This window comes from Ictidomys tridecemlineatus, chromosome 10 (genome assembly GCF_052094955.1).
Source record: "Ictidomys tridecemlineatus isolate mIctTri1 chromosome 10, mIctTri1.hap1, whole genome shotgun sequence".
NCBI lineage: Eukaryota > Metazoa > Chordata > Mammalia > Rodentia > Sciuridae > Ictidomys > Ictidomys tridecemlineatus.
In genome coordinates, this window is record NC_135486.1 from 96,547,474 (window position 1) to 96,566,573 (window position 19,100).

Here is a 19,100-nt window from a genome sequence, read left to right on the forward strand (position 1 = left end):
TAAGCTGAGCGCATCTGCAGACAAATAGAGCCAAGATAAGTCTCCTGCTGCTCCAGCATCTCCCTCTCTCACCCTTGATAGCCTGAACATTTCTTTTGGCCCCACATCTGCCTAAGGCCCCTCTGCCTTATGAAACTGGCAGCAATAATCAAAAGAGATGTGCCCAACTGACTCAGAGCTAAATATCCAGGCCACCACCACTGCCGCCCCTCTCCCTGCCCAGAGGTGTCCAGGGGAAGAGGGGCACCATACAAACATTACAGCTGCAATGCAAGTTTGTCAGTTAAGAAATGCACAGTCTCAAGCAACAGGTGATCAATGCATCCTTTATGGGACAGTCTCAGAGAGCCATTTGCCAAAAATTACAATCCTAGAGGGCTTTACTGAGAAGTATGCAGAGACTCAAAGATAGACAGACCAGAAAGATAAAGGGGAGGGTGGATCTCCTTACAAACCCAGAGTTCACTCAAAGAGGAGTCTCACTAGTACAAAGACAATGGTCCAAATGTTTATAAGGAAGAAAAAAAGCATGGCCAGACAAAAGGGGAAGCCTCCAATGGCCCTGGCAGACAAGTACCCACTGCCATGCTCAAAAGCTAAGACTTGAACAGAGAAGGAATGAATGTTTTGGCCCCAGCCCCTCCTTTCAGTTTCTTCCTACTTGCTCGGAAGTCTGTGATTGACGAATATGGCAGGGGTCCCATAGACACACACAACTGTATTGAAATGGCACCCCCTTTCTCAACTAAGAAATCTTCACTGGGCCTTTCCAGAAATCTTCACCAGGGCTGATTTTAGGACTGTTAGCAAAAGTCTCTGCAAAACAGTCCAATGGAGATAAACTTACTTTTTTCATGTCACCCTGTTTACTTGGCCTTTGGCCGAGAAGATACCAGCACTTCAGGTGCTGGACACTCCCTTACTAGTTTTCACAAACATATCCAGGATTGTACTTTGTAGAAATGTGCAAACAAGGCCTCTGGCCTTGAGCTGGGCTTCACCGAGATGTCTACATTTTTAAGATAAGTTACAAATGGGCTCCATGGAACAGCTGGTAGGGGAGGAAAGAAAGGGGGAGAAGAAGCCCTCCTTTTCTCAGGTGTTGTCCTTGAAGAGTTAACTTGCCCAAAACAGTGAAAGAAAAAGCTGCTTTTGTGTGAACTTCTGCAGACTGAGAACTTCTGAGTCCCTCTCTTTACATGCTGGGTATAAAACTCTGAAACTCCCTGAACTTGGGGTTCAGGGTATTGATTGATTACAGCAAAGGCTGTACCCTCTGAACCTGGCTGCAGCCAAATAAAACTGTTTCCTGCTATCTTTGGTGCCTTGCCTCATTTGTCCCTACAACACTCTTACTAAAACAGTGAGGTGTTGATTCATAAGCCCCAGAACTCCTCTAAGAGTTCATTAGCACAACTTCTAGAGATGCAGGAAGAAGGGCCATGGACTTAACAGGAGTTTAGTAATAAACTTGCTGGGACCTGAGGTTGAGTGGAGAATAGAGAAAAAAGAGATAAAAATGTTGCTAGAAACACAGTGGTGATCCTCACCTACTCAATTGTTATCTTCCACAGAAAAGTGCCTACTAGAGCAGCCTTTAGCCTAGAAAGCTGCCTCTTTCAGTCTCAGAGACTATCAGTGAAATCTCTACCATGCAATATGATTCTATTTCCTCCTTCCTACAGAGAGATAAACCCTGTGCAATTTACCTGAATTGCCTTTTCTCAGTCCTAATTCCAATGTGGTGGCCAGTATTTTCCTTCCTTGATTGACTTAAACATATAGTGTTGGACACTGAACACAATATTGGTTATTCTGACCTCCAAGGGGCTTCCCAATTCAATTTGATATTTACTTGGTAAATTCTGCACACATGAATGAATATGTTCTACTTAAATTTTGTCTTTCAAAGAGTTATGTCCCAAATTCTTCACAGTTTTCCCCAACTTCTCCAGTCTACAGTTTGTAGTACACACACACACACACACACACACACACACACACACACTTTTGTTATTAAATGATGTACTTTTGGCCCTGTGACCTCATCTTGAGTCTGTTTTGGAACATCTTAACTGGATTATAGGTTCCTGGTGGTGTTATGCCAGATTCGTTGGATCCCAATAGACCTCCAGGAGCCAAATCCAATGCAAGCACACAAGAGTCTTTATTGCAAGCTCAAGCCTGGACTCACAACTGTTCCCATCACAGTGGTCCCAAGGAGTGAGTCCTGGCCCTCAATTCAGTGAGGATTTATAGGTTTTGGGGGATACTCTATGCGTCACAACATCACACAGCAAATCATTCCATACCGCAGGAAAATCAAACAAAAACTTTTAATATTGATTAGCACATTCAATGGCAGGAACAAGTTGGGTAGGGGTGATTGGTTAATACAAGAGGGGGATTCCTTTGAACTGATTGGTTTAGGCCATGAGGGGTGTACGTGCTAAACTACATGGTTTCCCAACATGTTATCAACCACCATAAACTACTTGGGGGTCATCTGGCAGTCCAGGTATTTTCCCTGTCTCATGCTGATTGGTGGTTGCTAGGGGGTTGCTATGGGTCCTCACCTAGCCTAACTGAGTCAGGGACACCTGGCACCTTAGACCTCTCCAGTTATTTACAGACAAACAACTCAGCAGGGTGTGTATGTGCTTAGGAGTGCTCTGTGGTTTTTTCCAAGGATAAGGGTCACACTCCCTTCCTTGGACAGGCTTTGCTGAGGTAGAGGCTGGTTTCTCAAAAATGGAGTCATATTAGTTTCTCAGTAGGAGAGTTGTTATTAGAATTCTCTAAAGAAATAGAACTAATGGGAAATGTGCATGTATATAATTTATATTTAATATGTATTTAAGTTAATTTATTTATTATAAGGAAATGGTTCTGCACTTATGAAGGGTGATAAGATACAGGATCAGAACTTGGCAGGCTGAAAACCCAGGAAAGCCAGTGGTGCAGTCCAAAAGATGGCAAGTTGATATTTCAGTTTGAGTCCAAAGATAAGAAAAGATTGAAGTCCAAGTTCAATCAGTCAGGAAGGAGAAGTTCCCTTTTTCTCAAAGGAGACTTGTGTTCTACTGAGGTTTTCAATGGATTGGATGAGGCCCTTCACATTAGGGAGAGCAATACGCTTTACTTGGTCTACAGATTTGGATGTTAGCCACTAAGAAAAAGAGATACCTTTGGGGCAAATTTCCACCTTAATGCACCTTAAAAGTGTCTTTCATTTTGTTTCAGCTAAAACTTTACAAAGAGCCAGCTATGATCTCCAAGATCACTGAGCACCCTTACGTTTTATTTTATATTCCTAGTGAACACTTGGCTCATTTTAATATTAAACTGAGCATGTCCAGAGCATACATCCTGCCATTTCTAAGTATTAGTATCCACCATTTGAACATTTTATCAAGTGCTCTATGATCTAGGGATGAACATGCCCAGGAATGTACTTGCCATATTTTCATCTTGAACTATGACACTGAACTGAGCATGCCCAGAAATGTACATACTAAAATTAGCATGCTTATCCATGTATCCACCCCTAAAGTGAATATGTATAGTCTCCTTGAATACAATCCCTATGTTTCCTTTGTTTAAGGATAGCATCTTTTTTCAGATAACTCTGGAGCTCCCACTGTGGATAAAAGCTCCACGATTTTATCCCCTGGTCAAGATCATTGGCTTTGCACTGATTAAGAAGTGAACTCTTTGTGTTGGTTACAAAATATCAGTCTCATCTAAAAATATGTTCACAAACACATTCAGAATAATGTTTGACCAAGTATCTGGGCACCCTGTGGCCCAGTCAAGTTGATCCATATTATTAATGTTCACAGCATCTAAGGATTTTCTCTGTCTTTAGCAATACCAGTGCCCTACACCCAGTTGTATTAGAGTCTAATCTCCCTCCTAGACAGGCAAGGCATAGGTGTAGTTATGGTATTTGGGAAACTACTAGTGTTTGGGTATTGGGACAATCCCACGTCTCAGGCTGCAGGACATAGAAACACAGGGCAATCTGAGGAGCAATATGTTTGGGGGAAGTATGCTGTAAAGCAAAGATCCAGACAATCAATCCAAAAAACTATGTAGGTAGAAAGGAGAGGTCTGTACTCAAACCAACTGGACAAAAAAAAAAAAAAAAAAAAAAAGCCAAAATAAGGAGTAGGACGTGGAGCCAGGAGAAATTCCCCATCTAGAGGGTGAATGACACGTTTCTACTCTTGGATATGAGTTGAATGGAAGCTCTTAGAGTCACCTGCTTTAACTTGATGTCTTCCTCCCCTACTTCAACTCCTTGCTGTGACACAGGGGCCCAAAGATCCCAGAGTCTGCCAGGAGGAGGCACTAACATCAACTGGCACTCTTCAAGGAGTAGAAGGTAGTTTCTTACAAGTACTCTTCTTTTTTTAATTTTTTTTTAGTTATACATAGGTACAATATCTTTATTTTGTTTACTTATTTTTATGTGGTGCTGAAGATTGAACCCAGGGTCTCACACATGAGAGGCGAATGCTCTACCGCTGAGGCACAACCCCAGCCCCCCACACACAAGTACTCTTCTTGTTGAGACATTTTAATGAGCCAGATCATGATCTTATTCTACCATATAGTCAGGCACTCCATCCCAAGATGTTGGGTATAGAGTCACTGGGTGTCACAGAATTGTGTATTATGAAACAGAAAATAGGATACACACCAGGTGGATAGCCAGAGTCATTAAACAAAGCCCTCTGACGGGAAAAATTCAAGCCTCTATGCCACTGTCCTATGTCCTAAAGACCCCAGCTGTATATGAAACAAAGCTCTTACTTGACATTTCAGTGGAGTAAAATAAAACCATTGACTAAAATGGTAGGTAGGGTAAGAAAGGGAGAAAATGGGACTCATATTTTAACCACTAGAGGCCTCTCTGCAAAGGTGGCATTCAAGCAGAGTGAAACGTACAGATGCCTACCTAGAGTTAAAGCTAAAAGCCATGAGGTGGGAGTGTGCTTGGTCTGTTGGAAGGAGGAGGTGGCCAGTGTGTCTGGAGCAGAGCAAGCTAAGGATAGAATCAGAAAGTATAGGGCAACCAGACTACTACTTTTGTTTTCAATCTTATAGCCTCTCTGCTGGCCAGCATACTCTCTGTATCCATCTTTTCAGAGCATTGCTGACTTGCTAAGGGTGGGGGTAAGGGATACATAGTGAGAAAAAGATGGCATGGAGGTTGCTCTGTTTAACAGCCCAGTATTTGCTCTAATTGGCCTGAGGTGAGACATACGATAATCTGGGCTTAAAAGGTGGCAATATTCTCCTTAAAGGGCCTGATTAAATTGCGCTTCAGATGTGGTCATTAATTTTTACTTGACATACATGTCAGAAAAAAATTACAATTCATAGCAAAACAGTTCATACTTGTATTTTTTTCTACTTAGTTCTTTTTAATGATGGTTGTGAGAATATAGTGATCTTAGGAGCCACTAATACAGGGATTCTGAGCCCTGCCAATTCACAAAAGTTGCCTTTCAGTGCTCTGAAAAAACTTGGATGCTCACATAACATCCCCAGGTATTTTTGATTTAGTAAGTTTGGAACCAGGTCCTAGCATCCTTGCGAAAATCTGCCCTGAAGATTTTAAAGTTAAGCCTGGGGTGACATCATTGGCACTAATGGGTAGTGATTACTATGATGAAACCTATTGTTTTAACACATAATCTATATCCATGGGTCAAGAAGATCTTCATTCTCTGACCATCATTCCAGTTGGTGGGCAAGACATGAATTCATTTAAAATTGAAGATTTTAAAGTGAAGCCTGGGGTGACATCATTGGCACTAATGGGTAGTGATTAATATGAATGAAGTTTTGCCAAAATGTCAAACATTCAAAATCTTTTCTAATTTCCCAAGGCAAAAAAAATAATTACCAAGTAGATTCTTGGGACATGTTAATATATTGCATGTGGTGTGGATGAGGTTTTCATGAATAAGGCATTCCAAGAGCCTGCGGAGGTGGCACTGGCCCTGAAGTTTCCTCATACAATCTGAATAGATGTTGTCAAAACTTGCAAGTCTGATGAACCAATGTCTTGGACAACATCTGCTTGGAACTATCTTAGGCAATTCCTGTGAAATTAAGAACTAAAAAAAAATCATGTGGACTGAGCACCCTAGGAACAGTGGAAAAACATATTCAGGGTGCTGGAAAAAATACCAGAAAAAAAATTGCACTTAAGCCTTGGTGGAAGACCTCATCATATTCTATTAAATAGCAAATATACCAGCAGCACTGAGGCAGAGTCTTAAATTCATATTTTCTAATTTTGAAACATATCATCTACCCCTTTCCATCCGACACTCACTTCATCAGGAGACTTGTGGAAAGTAGAGTCCATTTAAAACTATCAGTCTGAGCTGGGGACTGCTGCTGATCAGTGACTCCTAGCTGACCTCTTCTGCCTTAGAGAAAGTTTCCTCTGCTCTACTAATATTCTTGCCTTTGATTGTACTCTGACACACTCTAGTGATTGACTCAATATGCTTCCCATGTTACGAGTTGCCCCAAAAAACCCAGATTTGTTTGCTAGGAGGGCTTAGGGTATTCAGTATATAATTGGACACATAGCTTTCATCTACTACAGTGAAAGGATACAAAGTAAGTCAGCAAAGTGAAAAGGAGCATGGCATGAGAGCTAGAGGAAACAAGGTTCAAGTTCTTAAGGGTCTTCTCCCAGTGGAGCCCCACAACATCCTCTCAATTCCTCCAGCAATGAGTATGACAACAGTGTGAAATGGTATCAGGGAAGCTCATTACAGACTTAGTGACCTAGATTTTTATTTGGGCTGGCCACATAGGTACCTCCTGCCTTGTATGTACCCAAATCCCAGACTTCCAGAAGGAGAATAGCATAAACTATGCTGTTTGCATTTGTCCAGGAATAGAAAGCCTCTTATAAGGAATGGTGGAAGCCCTCCTGAAATCAAAGTTCCCAGATGCCAACTTCTATAATTTGGATCTTGAGTGTCCCCAAGAGCCCCTATGTTAAAGGCTTGGTCCCAGCCCATGGCACTATTGAGAAGTGGTAGAACCTTTAGGAGATGAAAGGAAGTTGGAATTTAAGTCATAGAAGGCCCTTAAAGGGGATATTGGGACCTCAGGCTCCTTCCTCATTCTCTCCCTTTCTGCTTTCTAGCTGACATCTCCCACCATGCGATGAACTGCACAGCTGCTCATGTGAGGTGTGCTTCTCCACAGTCATGTCTGAAAATATTTCAAGTATACTGAGTACTTTTTCTGGATTCAGAACTAAAGGTGGTAGTAAGGAGATTGGATTTTGGCTCTCCAAAATCATTCATACCTGGATATTGGACCAAAACTTGGCATTCTGTTCCTATTTCTGCTTCAATGTATTCTCTCAAACCAGCAACCCTAGTCTCCATTGAGAGTTAGAACACCTATAATGGAGGCTCAGCACTGCCATCTAGCATGAAGCAGGCTGGACAGTTTTGTTGGCAGGGAAGCTATTGCTATGATCAAGGCCTAGGTCCATCTCCACCACAGTACATATATGTTTACTAAGAGCACCTGCCACTGTTTGCAGGCTCTCTCAGCAGCATCATGGTTGGTAGGAAGAATAAGCACATTATAAAAGGTGTGCAAAAATGAACCAAGGAGGAGTTTTTTCATATTCTAAAAAAGAGTGGCATGACGTGAAAGAACCAGCTATGTCCCTGATAAGACATATAGGGAAATCACTAATCACAAGTAATCAAGGAGCCAAAATGGCATCTGTAATCAAGGAGCCAAAATGGCATCTGAAATCAAGGAGCCAAAATGGCATCTGAAGACCATGTTTCTGAGGTTAGTCTTGCTTCAAAAAGATGACATGGCATTTAGGACATTCAGGATAATTACTGAGATTTCTCCAGGCAAAAATTCTTAACCAATTTCTTGGAATGGTTCTTACCTGTAACAAAATTGTTCCATAGTAAAAAAAAAAAAAAAAAAATGGCAGTGATCATGACTGATTCTATGTTGACTTCAAGACTCTTAATACTATGTTGACATCAAAACGATGCATAGTTATTAATTTCATCTGTTCCCTGTGTTTTGACATTGTTATTAATGTCAAAACAAACAGGTGGGAAAAGAACATTCTCAGAAGGCCAGAAGTCTGAAACAGATCCTATTTGGTAAAAGCGGATGGTGTTCCTTCTTGAGACACTAGAGGGCGAATCCGTGTTGTTGCCTTTTCCAGCTTCAAGAGCTTTATGCTTTCTTGGGCTTTGGGTTCCCTCCTTGCACCAATCAGACATCTTCGGTCATCAAGTCTCCTTTTTCTAACTCTGATCACTTGTTGTCCTCTTATAAGGACCCTTCCTTGTGATTACATTGGGCTCACCCAATAATCCAGTTTAATTTCTCCAACTCAAGATCTTTAATTATATAAAAACTTCTTTTGCCATGTGATCTCACAGATCCCAAGAGCAAGAACATGGACAACTTTGGGGGTAGATAAGGCAATTATTCTGCCTATCATAGTATGGTTTTGGGGGTTGCTTGGGTTTTTTTTTTTTTTTTTTTGGTTTTGGTACTGAGGATTGAACCCAGGGGTGCTTAACACTGAGCCACATTCCCAGCCCTTTTAAAATATTTTATTAGAGATAGGGTTTCACTGAGTTGCTAAGTTCCTCACTAAGTTGGTGAGGCTGCCTTTGAACACATGATCCTCCTACCTCAGCCTCCTGAGCTACTGGGATTACAGGCATGTGCCACCCAACCCAGCTTGTAGTATTTTTAATTGGGAAAAAAAGAGAACAACACCTACAGGTCTACCAAATCTGGAAGATAATAAAAGTCATGACCAGAGAGGTACAGAAAAATGAAAGATGTGATAAATAAATTGATTTCTGGAAGCACTGGAAAAGTCATAAAAGAAGCTGACCACCCTATTTATCCTTCTTATGATGTGTTTGCTTTAAGAATGCTAGCGAGGCTTAAATTTGAAATGGGAAAATAGGTCTTTATGGTGAAGACAGTGGTTCTGAAAAATGGAGGCTAAAGTTGAATGAATTGATAGATATGAACCCCTATTCAAAAAATTTGAAGTTAAGAAATTGTAAATAGTGACAAAAAATCTTAGTAAAAAAGTAAACTTTCTATAGTAATCCAGGCAGCAGTGGAGAAGTAGCCTTAGATGGGGGAACCCAGAGGCTGACCACGTGACAAAGCCTTGCAAGAAAGGCTTCACGTGCAAGGAAATTATTCAGGAGGGAAATAACCACTGGTAGAAAATGGGGAAAGTGGCAAAACAGGAAAGTGCCCAAAGGAGTATGTTATCCAGTCTCATACTTTGTGGATGACTAAAACCTCAATCCTTCTGGGGAAAGCCTGGCAGCCAGTGTAGAAGACAAACCTCAGACTTACTCTTCCTGTGCTACCAGGTTGCTGGGGACTTACACACCTACTCCCCATCAGTCATTGGTACAGGCTACCTCCAAGTGAACATCATTCTTGGCATTTCTTGTCTTCCCAACAAGAAGCAAAGAACTCAGAGGCAAGACTCTCAGGCTGCAAAATGCAGATGTGGTACTTCAAAATGATGAGTAGTTCAAATGAGATAAAGGCAACCAGGGAGTTTGAATGTGGAACTAACCTGCTATAAGAAAAAAGATCCCAAGATTAATCAATGGAATGGTTTCAAAGGGGGCTAGTTCTCCTTATGCATAATGGTTACTCTACCATAGTTAAAATGGTCAGTAAGAGGATGGAGCAACAAGGGAACAAGTTTAATACTTCTGCAGTTACATTTTAGAACAGGACAGGATGATTAGCAGATAACAAGTTGCATGGTTTCTGTGTTTCAAAACTTTAAATGGAAGACTGCATTTGGAATTATTTTGTAAAATGACAAACATTTACATGATGTAGAATACAAACAATGAAAAATTGTCAAGTGATACAAAGAAAAGTTAGTAAGCATAAATTTTCACTTTGTGAACTTCTTTGTCATCACATTCCCTCTGTTTGTTGTAGTAATAAAAAGTATTGTCCCTTCTCTGAAGTTTCTTCACATAGCCTGTCTCTGGCCATCGATCTACCTGCACAATCAAAAACCAGAATATAAATATTGAAATGCCCATTTTATCTTATCTCATATTTTACTATCAAATAGTCAAAAGTACACTTACATCAAAAAAATTGAAGTATAAATTTTAAAATGCTTGTATTCTTAGGTGTATTACCCACACACAAAAAAAACAGACCTTAAGCTATAAATTTATACTATAAGAACAACTAATTCAGTGCTTCTCTCTGAAACCCAATTTCTTGGATTAGATGTCTACATGGTGATCCAGATAGGAAAATATTTCAAATAATATAAACTTAATTCTTCCTATGTTTATAAATGATTTCAAATGTAATTACTTATAAAAATAACCCCAAGGAGAAAATCAGGGGTAAGCCTATGTCCCATTCTGAAAGCACCATCTGCTGATTACGAATGTCATATAGGGACAAAAGGAAGCAACTAGACTAAAAATATCTAAAGTTACATATGTATTTCCTTCTGCTCAAATTTCAAGTTCACCTCGAAATCCAGTTTTTAATAGACATTTGAGGTTATTAAACATAGTCTTCAACAATCTTTTCTTCTCCCACTATTCTTTCTTATATTCTATATTGGTTTGCTTACTTTCTTATATGGCTTGACCTGACTTGAACATTTTTCTCCTCTTCCTTTCCAATTGCAATGTTATGGCTTCTTGATCAGGTTATTGTATTTTTGTTGTTAAATTTGTTCCTTCAGGATTTTGTGAGATGTACTTTATCACTCTCAAAAACACATTGTTCAGGTTTTAGGAAAAATCAAATCTTGTTTTTCACCACCATCAATACAGGCAGCCATTCCTTCTAATATTCTACAAATCATAGCTTTCAATTGGAAGAAAAGATGCACATACTTTCTAAGTTTTAGGTCTTTCATTTTCTAATATTGCATTTTCTTTTTCTTGTTTACTTATGAATTAGCAAAACAGCAGCGTGTCTGATAAATCTTAACAGGCCCTCTCATATTTACACTGTAGGAAAACAGCAAGCCTTTTCACCACTGTATGCCAAGTCTGCCTTTCTGCCTCCCATTACCCCCAACAGACAAAGGAGGTATTCTCAAGTTGCCCTTACTGATTCCCATTACTTACCAGGACTACAAATACCATCCCGCACAGTAAATAAATAGTGTCTCTGCAGAACATTTGAGGCCACCTTATATGGAATGATATTTTGAAAAAGCTATATTGGGCCTGTGCTCATTGGCCTCTATAGATAGTTTTTTTTTAAACCTCTTGCCATTTTTGATTATTTTTTTTTCTTTTGGACTTTGAACTTGATGACTCCCATTTGATTTGGAACCTCCTTCCTATAATAGAATGGAATGATAGGATTCTCATGTTCAATTTCCTTCTGCTTAGCCAGGGAGGTCTGCAAGCACTAATAGTACTTGTCAATGGGGCAGGTTTCAGATAAGGAAAAAAACTTTTCTCAAACCCACAGATCTCAGCATGTTGATAGGGACATCTCACTCAAGGCACACCTTCAGTTTCCACCTTATCACTTCTTTATTAGCACCACAAATGCCACTGGGGAAATAAAGACTTTTATGAGGATTTTCCTCATTTTGTCCTCTAAATTTCTGTGCTTCTTCTTAAGGTACATATACTTTGACTTGCATATATTTTTTCTTTCTTTCTTTTTTTTTTTTTTGTATGGGAGACTAAACTCAGGAGTACTCAACCACTGAACCACATCCCCAGCCCTATTTTCCTATTTTGTATTTTATTTAAAACAGGGTCTCACTGCTTAGCACCTCACTGTTGTGAGACTGGCTGTGGACTCAAGATCCTCCTGCCTAAGCTTCTTAAGCAGCTGGGATTACTGGCATACACCACTGTACCTGGCATTATATATATTTGTGTGTGTGTGTGAGTGTGTGTGTGTGTGTGTATGTGTGTGTGTGTGTGTGTGATTGTTACCTATTTTCTATTCCAAGATAATAAGAAAGCTATCAATCATTAATGACAGCATTAATAGTTAATTAACAGTTCTATTCACTCAACAAATTATTATGAGCACCACACTGCTAGGCACTGCAAACACAATTCATTTAATTTCTTTGGCAGTTTTTTAAAGCAGGTACTACCATAAAACATAGATGAGGAAATAGAAGCTCAGTGAAGTTGAGAACCTTGTACAGGCCAATCAGCTTGAAGAGGTGAGGCCAACCTATAACTGATTCCAAAAGGCTTGTACTCTTCCATGAGTTCACTGGATTTCTTGCAGTCAGGCACTCTCTATTTTTATCTTTTAAAGCCTTTGGCACAAAAATTTGCATGCAGCAGGTATCCAATAAATATATATTAAATGAAAACACAAAGCCTCTATAATTACCAAGTAATAAAAGTAAACATGACAACTTTTGCACACAGATACACACACAAAAAAATAACAAAAACACACCACTCTTGGTTGCTTTTAGGAACTTTCTCATTAAGGCTGTATTCTGTGTTCTCTTAAATAACATTATTAGGTATGGGGATTTAGGGCAGGCATGATTATAACACAAAGTATGTTGTGTTTCACACTGCCTCTATGATCCTGGGTCTTGAGTATCTTTAGGAACATCCCAATCCTTTTTGCCCCCTGGTGTTGAGGATCAAACCCAGAGCCTCAAACATGCTAGGCAAGCACAGTACCACTGTGCTACATCAGACCAAGCATCTCAATTTAAGGCAAGGAATAAAGCTTATTTTTAAATAGCACTAACCTATTGAGTTCCAAGTTTTCTTTTCTGCAAATATTTCAGCAAGTTGACATGGGTGCATTAAAATAGGTAAGAAATAATATTCTAAAGCTTTTATGCATATTAGTATTATTACATATTCTTATTAATTATATTAATTATCTTATATTAGCATTATTATTATTACATATTCTTATTATAATAAGATACTATATTTAAGTTTGTATAGTTGTTCTACATCTGTGATGATGGGACAAAATGGGTTAAAATGACAATGATTCTAGTTTTTCCTATTTAAAAGCCACAGATGGTGCAGTAATGAAAACTAAGGAGGCCAGAGTAAAATGTTTGTATATATGAAGAGATGGATATATGAAAATCACAGTAACTCTTCATTAGATCAGTATTTTTAACTTCATTTCTCACCAATTCTGTCAAATTAATGTCTATTAAATTCAAGTCGATTAAAGAGCATATTACATTTTAGCTCTGTATTTCCTCTACATCTTTTCTTATCGACTTTTATAGAAAGTATTAAATAGAAAAAAAGTAGAATGCAGAAGAAAGATTATAGAGATCTGAAAAATTCACAACCAGTTTCTCAAAAATAGTGAGTTAAAAAAAATAGAACAATAAAAAATTCCTAAAACTTAGGTAAAATAACTGTTATAACTCAAAATTTAAATATTAACTATTATGATTGAGTATTATAAAAATTTAAATATATTATTAAATGTCCTAAATTTTAAATTTTATGAATACTATGCCCAATTCTATGAGAATCTTAAAAACTCTCCTAGTAGCCAGTAGAATAATTGAGGTAAAAGAAATTACATTATAACTGCTACAAAGATCCCAGTCTAGTCTTTGAACAACAAAACAATGTCTCTGCTCTCTCAGAAAAGCTTGGAATGTGCAACCAAAGTCAAGATTTGTTCTCTAACAGTGTTTTTATTTTTCCAAGTATAATCCCCATAAAAACATAATTCCTTTCTGAATCATGGTTAAAATAAATAAACAGAAGGGAGATAATAGTATACAACAAATTGAATAATTGATAATAGAATTACCCTTTTTTTCTGCCAGGATATATTCTTTTAGCTGAGCCTGGCTGTTCAATAAAAGCTAAAAATTTTGAACTGCCCCCAGTCAAGGGACTACCTCTTTGCCCAGTCAGCCTGGCAAATCACTTTTCTGGGCCTTGGTGTCCTCCTCAATAAAATGAGAGTTGCAGTAGAATTCCCTTCAGATTTTTGTTTGTTTTGTTTTGTTTTGTTTTTAAAATTCTTTTTATCCTCTAACAGACTCGTTTCAAGTTCAGGTTTGTAGAGGCATAAATCTTACCATAGATACTTGTTTCACTTGTTTATATTCAATTTCATCCCGATATCCTGCTTGTTGAAATCTGTACAAATTTTCTATCTCTTCTGACCATTTTTTGGCACGACTTATTGATTTTGGTTTCACGTCAGAACTAGCCATGGCTACACAGGCCTTATTACCAATTATTTCTGAAAGATGTTAAAACAACATTAATAGATAACTTAATAATAAAAATTTTCAAATGTAACACTTAAAAATTAATATATATTGAGTTGAGAACCCCAGTTTAAACGTGTAAATTTTTTAACACTCAATTTTAAGATTCTAAAGGATTCATGCTGTAATTTGGAAAACCAACAAAGAAACCTCTCCCTACACAGAGAACTGTTTGTTTCTTCATCATATAAAATTGTACTTGGAGTTTGGAGTAATATCCTAAGAGCTGCATACCAGTCCTGGGGGCAATAGTTTGCACATTTCTTAAAATGTTCTTATTTGTACCTGCTCGGCAGATTGTCAAAATATCCCACCACCATTCCATTTAATTATATTAGTAACTGTATCTCTCTTTCACTCCCCCCACCCCCCTTTTTTTTCCTTAAAAAGGGGATGTAAAATCAGTCTTCTCACTCATGGCTGGGAAACAATGGTTTCTTCATTTTTCACTTCTTAATTGCTAGGATATATCCCAATTACTGCAATCCATTTACTCAGGTCACTGTGGCACCCAATTCTGTATACACCAACGTGAGAAGAAAACTAACACAAATTTGCAAATTGTATGGCTATTATTGATTTGTAAACAGTGTAGGAAATCACTAATGGTCTTGGAAATTCTAATATCCAACTCTAGTTTATGTAATTGTCCATTCCCCAAACCTCTTTAGCCAGTTTTTGTTTGTTGGATTGATTTTTTTTTTTCAGTGCTGGAGCTCAAGCCCAAGGCCTTTTGCATACGAGGTTATTGCCGTACCGTTGAACATAATCTTGCACTTGTTTTTCTCAGCTTCTTCTTACTCTGTTACCAAAACATATCATTTAACTGAAAAGAATGCCCAGAATTTTCATCTGATTCCTTAAATCCATTCTTCTAGTAAAATATATTTCTATTGACTGAAATACAGACTTCATAAAGTAGATCTTATGAGTCAATTAGCATTTTCTTAGTTTTTTCAATCACAATGACAAATGCTTATCAGGGTAAAAAAAGGCTAAGTGACACATTAAAGTACAAAAAAGGGAGGCAAAATAATCATTATATAGGTTAGAAATATCTACCTTTGACATTGAGTGATCATCCCAAACATAATGAATTAATTAGGATAGACTTGAGAAGTTATAGAAAGAAGTTTTATCATAAACGCTTCCACAAGAGTAACAAATGTATCATTCCTGGATTTAACAGGGAAAAAAATTGGAAAAGGAAAAAGTGGCAGACTTGCTGAATTTCAGGTGAATATTTCCTCAACATAAAGATGTAGCTTAAAATTTCCTTCTTTGATTAATAAAAGATAATGAAAATTAGCAGGAGGCCAAACTAAAGAGTCACTTGCATTAACTCTGCATATCAGTTACACTACTGATGTACTCTTTTCTATGAAAAATAAGGAAATTTGTTTCCTCTAGATTTTGGTTACTTTTTTTAACATTCTGGAGTATGGCATTTACATTTTATTTTGAAACCATAATTCCCACATTTGTTTGGACTTAGTTCCAGACTTAAGGTAATTTAAATGAAGTCATTTGAATCACATAGTTCTTCTGATGAAAGCAGCAACTACATAAGTGGATCTATCATTAGTATCATTGTTTGCATTTTTTCAATGTGCATACCAACATGACCAAAGAAAATTAGGGTTTTGTTAGTGAGTTTTTAAAAACTTCTGATCCTTAATTATGGATTTAGATTTAGGCTCATGTTGCATTTAAAGCAAGTCATTATTAGGGCATTGTATTAATTTATGTAAAATTTGGAATGCCTGACAAAACAATAAATAAGCCATGTTTCAGTAAAAATTCTTGTCTTTCCATTCATTTTAATAGGGAGTTTATTAAATCACTGTTGCACAATACACTAGATAAATAAGTTGGACATGTGTTAAAATATACATGTAATGTATATTTATATTACATGCAATTTCATGCAGAATATTATATATATGTAACAAAATGATGTTTTAAAAGATTACATGTTTTTATATGAATTTAGTGGCTGTATTACTTATATTACTTTTATAAATAAAGTGCTACAATCTTAATTTATGTTCTCCCCAAGGCATTTTTCAATTTTGGCTTGGTTTTCTGATACATAATAAAACACTTTTTATTTGTTCATGTTCATTCAAAAATTGTTTTACTGAATGTCATCTCCATAACTTTTTGTCACTTTCAGGTCAGTCATGTCAACTACACATATAAAAATGCTACATTTAATAGAAGAATAGAAAACATGCTAATTCAGTTGTACTGCTGGAAATCACCAGTTGTTTCAGAAAAAATATATATCTTGTAAATATTATTGGGCATCTCGAAATTTCATTTCCCCAAAATATCTAAAGGGAAAATGAATGTAATTTTCAACATAACAGGAACCCTAGTGACTACTGTAACCGTGCTATACTGAGGCAGTGCAAATTCGACATTTTTTTTGTCTCTCTTATTTCCACTTTATTAAAAACATAATGAAACTGAAATTAGGAAATATCAACCTAATTCCTTGATTATTGCAGTGATTCTGGGGAAGTCAGTGGCACTACTTCTGCTAGTAGCAATCAGCATTTTTCCACTAAGTGGTTTCTTTAATGATAGTGACAGCAAAAAAAAAAAAAAAAAAAAGGATAAAAAATACTTTTTGCCTCTATATAATACTGTTTCATTTCCACAAACAGATAATGGCAATGCATGAGTTTCTAATTTGTGGATATTCAATTTTTATTAAATACTACCAGGATTTATGTGGTACTTGGTGGTGTTGGGGGGGGGGGAACCAATCTCAAGTCCCTGCCGACATCTAAAGTTGTACTTAACAGTACATGCTTCTGATGTAGTGTCAGTCACTTCAAACTCCCTTCTCTGCAAAGCCTCTTTTCTTCTCCTTTATATTCTTAAGTGTTGTTTTCTTTTTTGTTTTTTTTTTAACTGCTAGTGATATTAAACCCCTATGAGTATCAGCCTTCTTAATCTTTCATTTCTTTTTTCATTTCATCATTTGTTCCTAACGGGTAGCAGCTGGATCTGGCCAAGGAGGCCTTTTGCGCGTAACTCTGGCCACGAATGAATATACCTGGGCCTTAGTTTCCTAAGGTGAAAGGTAAACATTAGAAGGTCTCTCAAGTTCGCGCACTTCCTCTCCCAGTGTCTTTTCCAGCTCAGTTGAAAAACAAAGCAGTTGGTCCCCTCAACGTGCGTTTGCGGTCTGAGGGCCAGGTGTTCGAACACACTCGCAGCACAAAGCCAAAACCACCCTTTTCGCGCCCCCCACCGCAGCGCCCCCCACCGCACCCCCCCCCCGCAAGCTAGCAGGATGTCCCCACTCCCTCAAACTTTCTTTCTACCAGAAAACACCGACTATGTCTTTGAGGTATAATCAACCAGGAAAAACGGATTGAGAAAGTACTCTGAACACTGGGTCCAAAGGCTCAGCCCTCACAGTCGCCGTCCTGGAAGCCAAAGAGGGCGCTGGAAGGCCCGGAAATTTATAGGACAATCACCCTGGAGTTTAGCAGGGACCAAAGATCTATACTAAAAACGACAGGTGAGACAAGTTAAGTACCGAGAACAAACTGCGAATCTCTAAGATACCGAGCATCCGCAGGGCGGAAGGGGTGGAGCCCGGGCTTCCGGGGCGGGGGGCCCAGCCGGGCTCAGGGGCTGGTCCGGGCCCCGGTCCTTGGCGGCTCAACCACCCACCCCTGGGCCAGCTCTCGTGGTTACCCTCGCTCAGCCAAGCAAGAGAAGTCGGAGAGGCCAGGGGACAGGCGGTCGCAAACGTGTTCGAGCTCTCGGAATCCGTGGGCTGGGCCAGCTACAGGCCAACTGTCCTTGCTTCAGCGACTCTCGCGTCTCCTAGCAACGCGAAAGCGCTGCTCCAGCAGTCGCTCTTAGGCCCCGCCCCGCCCTAGACTCCGCCCAGTTCCCTCAGGCACTGCCCCCTCTTTTTTATTTTTTGGTACAGTAGAGTCCCATTTTCCAAACCAATGTCAATCCAGGATAGGAGCTTACTCCTGAGTCTTACTCCTAACTAGAGGTGGAACGTGAAAGGTATTATTGATGTTTCTTAAATTCCAGACAGAATTCCTAAGAAAGTGAATCAGAGCATGGAGACCACTATGAACTAGTCCATGGAATAGAATATAATGCCTGACAATTAGTAAACATGCAACCAATTATATCTATAGCTTTAATTCTTTTCTAACATCTTAATTATTATATTCAAAATACCATCTACACTAAAAGTTAGTGAAAGAAAGAAAATGCAAGATATACACGTTGAACATAGAATAAATATTCACTCATAAATTGAAGTATAAAAAAGAGGCAGTGGTGTACTAGAGTCAGCTCATTAGGGATCACAACAACTAAGAGTTAAAATTTTAGGAATTTTGTTAGCTAGTTATTGAACATAGCCATGTTATTACAAATTAAGTTACATAAACTTCAAATTAAAGAAACTTTTTAAACATAATTACTAAAAACTCAGTGTCTACACTTTGATAAATACTATTCTAATCTTGCCTCCCACTCCTTGTTTAACTCAAGGCCAGGTTTCCCACTGCTGCTCAAGTTCAAAATTTAAAAGGCTTAGCTTGGGGTACAGTTCCTTTATAGTGTGATTCCTACTTAGCTTGTTCAGTCTTCACTTCCCTTTTATGTCTCCATTATTTTGCCCCTTTTGAGCCCAATACTTAGGTTAAACAGAACTAATTTCAGGGCTCAGATTGAGTAAAAGATTGTTCTAGGGACTTCATCTAGTCTTAGGTCTGAAAGC

The 19,100-nt window shown here is 38.3% G+C and overlaps 2 protein-coding genes across 5 annotated transcripts in view; both read right to left on the reverse strand.

Annotated features, from left to right (window-relative positions):
• Olah (oleoyl-ACP hydrolase) overlaps positions 1-18,154 on the reverse strand; it is a 65,769-nt gene extending 47,615 nt beyond the window's left edge. The window contains exon 1 of one of the 2 annotated variants that reach the window (XM_040277591.2): positions 18,047-18,154. The gene's annotated coding sequence lies outside the window, so the exon portion shown is untranslated. Of the gene's footprint in view, positions 1-17,885; positions 18,025-18,046 lie in introns of those variants that run through there. The other variant, XM_078023479.1, reaches the window with a different exon arrangement.
• Positions 9,759-18,176, reverse strand: Meig1 (meiosis/spermiogenesis associated 1). Of its 3 annotated transcripts, none has more exons than XM_040277595.2 (3): positions 18,047-18,176; positions 14,135-14,301; positions 9,759-10,091 (listed from the first exon to the last, which is right to left on the reverse strand). In XM_040277595.2, the coding sequence occupies exons 2-3, from the start codon at positions 14,270-14,272 to the stop codon at positions 9,963-9,965; spliced, it is 267 nt and encodes an 88-aa protein (XP_040133529.1). In that variant the 5' UTR covers positions 14,273-14,301; positions 18,047-18,176; the 3' UTR covers positions 9,759-9,962. The 3 variants fall into 3 exon arrangements, with proteins under 3 accessions (XP_040133529.1, XP_040133528.1, XP_005334336.1); XM_040277594.2 differs by lacking the exon at positions 18,047-18,176 and adding an exon at positions 17,915-18,040; XM_005334279.5 differs by lacking the exon at positions 18,047-18,176 and adding an exon at positions 17,886-18,025.
• Positions 18,177-19,100: the final 924 nt, after the last annotated feature.

What these genes read in the sequence shown, in the direction of transcription:
- Meig1 (XM_040277594.2), bottom strand. An exon ending in AAGTGAAACAAGTATCTATG is followed by an intron (nt 10,092 to 14,134) that starts GTAAGATTTATG and finishes TTGATTGTGCAG; the next exon opens with GTAGATCGATGGCCAGAGAC.